Source organism: Sardina pilchardus, chromosome 6 (genome assembly GCF_963854185.1).
Source record: "Sardina pilchardus chromosome 6, fSarPil1.1, whole genome shotgun sequence".
Lineage (NCBI taxonomy): Eukaryota > Metazoa > Chordata > Actinopteri > Clupeiformes > Clupeidae > Sardina > Sardina pilchardus.
Window position 1 is genome coordinate 8,344,538 of NC_084999.1, and position 2,500 is coordinate 8,347,037.

General features: G+C 57.5%; 1 protein-coding gene across 1 annotated transcript in view; it reads right to left on the reverse strand.

Annotated features, from left to right (window-relative positions):
* Positions 1-2,500, reverse strand: part of bbs9 (Bardet-Biedl syndrome 9) — a 182,488-nt gene that overhangs the window by 149,294 nt on the left and 30,694 nt on the right. Inside the window, exons 10-11 of the mRNA XM_062538283.1 lie at positions 1,590-1,771; positions 1-75 (exon numbers count right to left, since the gene is read on the reverse strand). The exon at positions 1-75 is cut by the window's left edge and continues 2 nt beyond it. Of these exons, the coding sequence (XP_062394267.1) occupies positions 1-75; positions 1,590-1,771 (257 nt within the window). The remainder of the gene's footprint in view (positions 76-1,589; positions 1,772-2,500) is intronic.

The following is a 2,500-nucleotide window of genomic DNA, read 5'->3' on the forward strand; positions in this document are numbered from 1 at the left end:
AGACCGCGTCCAAATCTGTGGAGACGGAGGCTGTGATAATCAAGTCATCTTCGATGTCTGCCCTTGGAAGGATGTCTGAGAGAGAGAGGGGGGGGGGAAGAGAGGGAGAGAGGGAGAGAGAGGGAGAGAGAGAGAGAGAGAGAGAGAGGGGGGGAAGGAGAGGGAGAGAGGGAGAGAGAGAGGATGTGTGTGAGACAAGCAGAGAACAGCGTGACAGAGAGAAGGATAGCACTGGGAATGTTTTGAGTTGTGAGGAGCGGAGAGGAGCGGACGTTCGTTCTCAGGCCCTGGCGGTGCGCGCAAGCCTTTCTCGTGTTCCCATGGCGCTGGCCGGACCTGACCACTCCCCTCGCCTCAGAACCGGCAATAAAACCGTAATCCTCCCCGGAGACAGCCGGACCGCCGTGGCCAGACACCGCCGTAAATTCACACCGAGGTGAATCCTCCGACCCCCCCCCGACCCCCCCACCACGTCAAACGGCAAACACACCGAGCACTCGCCGTCGACAGAACTTTATATTAAGGAGGACAGCGCTGGGTGGGGCTGCGGTGGAGCCGTTGGGGGTGGGGGGGGGGGGGGGTGTTGGGGGGCAGAAGGGTGGAGGTAGAAGGGCGGAGGTATGGGGGCAGTTCTCCATCGCCTACCCAACAGGTGGGGTCCCGATGCACACTGGCCCTTCCTTCCAGCAGACCAGGGGCCTATAAAAATGGGCCGTGGTACCACCACAACACCTGGGCAACGGCTATGGTTACACACAGGATATTTATTTAAGCTACCTGTATAGGGCACTTGGCAAGGACATTAAAAGGTGCTTGGGATGGAGAGGGAAGGAAGGGGGGGGGGGCCTTTATGTTTGGTCATAAAACAACAGCAACTGACTGATTGATAAAGTATGCTGTAGCAGCAACTGGGAGTGATTTAGGTACTCCAGATCAGCAGTGTGGGTTTTGTTGGATGGTTTATGGACGTGAGCTATGCATGCTGGCTTAACCTCAAGGGCCCGGTCAGCGATCTTACAAGTTCAGCCCCAACATATTAATCCAGGGCCTTTTTCACAAGCATCTTTGGACACAGCAGACGCGGACATTCTTCGAAACATACATAAATGTCTCCGCAGATGGAGATGCAGGCCATAAACGGCCAGTCCATCCGTAGCGCCGTAACATGCAACCTTCTGCACCGACTGAAATGCCCTCCGCCACAAATGACCGACTGGCGCCCCGGCGTTGTTTTCTGGCACCGCGGTCGTGGCTAACTGCCCCGGTCTTATCCTGGGTCTTGGACTGGTGGTCTCTCTGCGGCTAACTGCCCCGGTCTTATCCTGGGTCTTGGTGGTCTCTATGCGGCTAACCGGCCGGTCTTACCCTGGGTCTGGATGGTTAGAGCTGAAGATCTTTGACCAAACCCGGCGGGACCCAACGGGTTCGGTCTTAATTTTTGTCATTTCGCACGGGCTCGGGCTGTCAATCAAAATGTCGGGTCAGGCTCGGGCTGAACACTGTCAGGCTCGGGCCTCGTCGGGTCTAACTTTTAAGGCCCGATTACAGCTCTATTGATGGTCTCCCTGCGGCTGACTCCCCGGTCTTACCCTGGGTCTTGGTGGTCTCTCTGATGATCTTCTGCAGCGAGCGCATCTCGGCGTCCACCTCCTCGTAGTTGACCTCGCGGGCCTCCACCTTGGGCGCGGTGAAGAACGAGGGGTCCGTGCCCATGTAGGAGCACTGGAGATGGCCCTCACAGCTCAGCGTCACCACCAGCCCCTTCAGCTCTCTGCAGGACGAGGAGGAGGAGGAGGAGGAGGAGGAGGAGAGAGAGGGATGAAGAGGAGGAGGGGGAGGAGGAGGAGGAGAGAGGGATGGAGGGAGAGGAAAGGGAAATGACAGAGAGAGAGAGAGGTCAAAGAATCATAAATGCGACTACCCAAGCAGACAAGGCTAAGGGTGTGGTGCGTGCAAGTGGAACAAATAAGGAACTGTAGGTAAAGGTATTCATTTTTTGGAGAAATTTAATAGCGACTGAGGGGGGAAAAAAACCGAGGCAAGAAAAATAATATAAAAGAAGAATAACAGCCCGATGTAAAGGCCCGGCGGCCCATAGGAAGGGCCTGCGAACGCTCGCCTGAAAACGAGAGCGATGGAAGCCACCCCGGGCCCCCGGACCCCCGGGCCCCCGGACACACGCGGACGGAACGGGACGGGAGGAAGAGAGGGATAGCGTGAAAGTGCCCCCCGACGCCCCCGGGAGCGGCTCGGAGCGCCGGAGGAAACGCACTGTGAAACCTCAGTCATCAGGCAAGCCCGGCCAGGAGCTGCAACCAACAGTCTGAGCATGTGTGTGTGTGTGTGTGTGTGTGTGTGTGTGTGTGTGTGTGTGTGTGTGTGTCTGCACATGTGTAATGGTGTGGGGTGGGGCATGGGGTGAGTGTGTGTGTGTGTGTGTGGGGGGGGGGGGGGTTGCTCCCGCGTCTCACGGATCGCTACCCCAGAGGAAGAGGGCCAG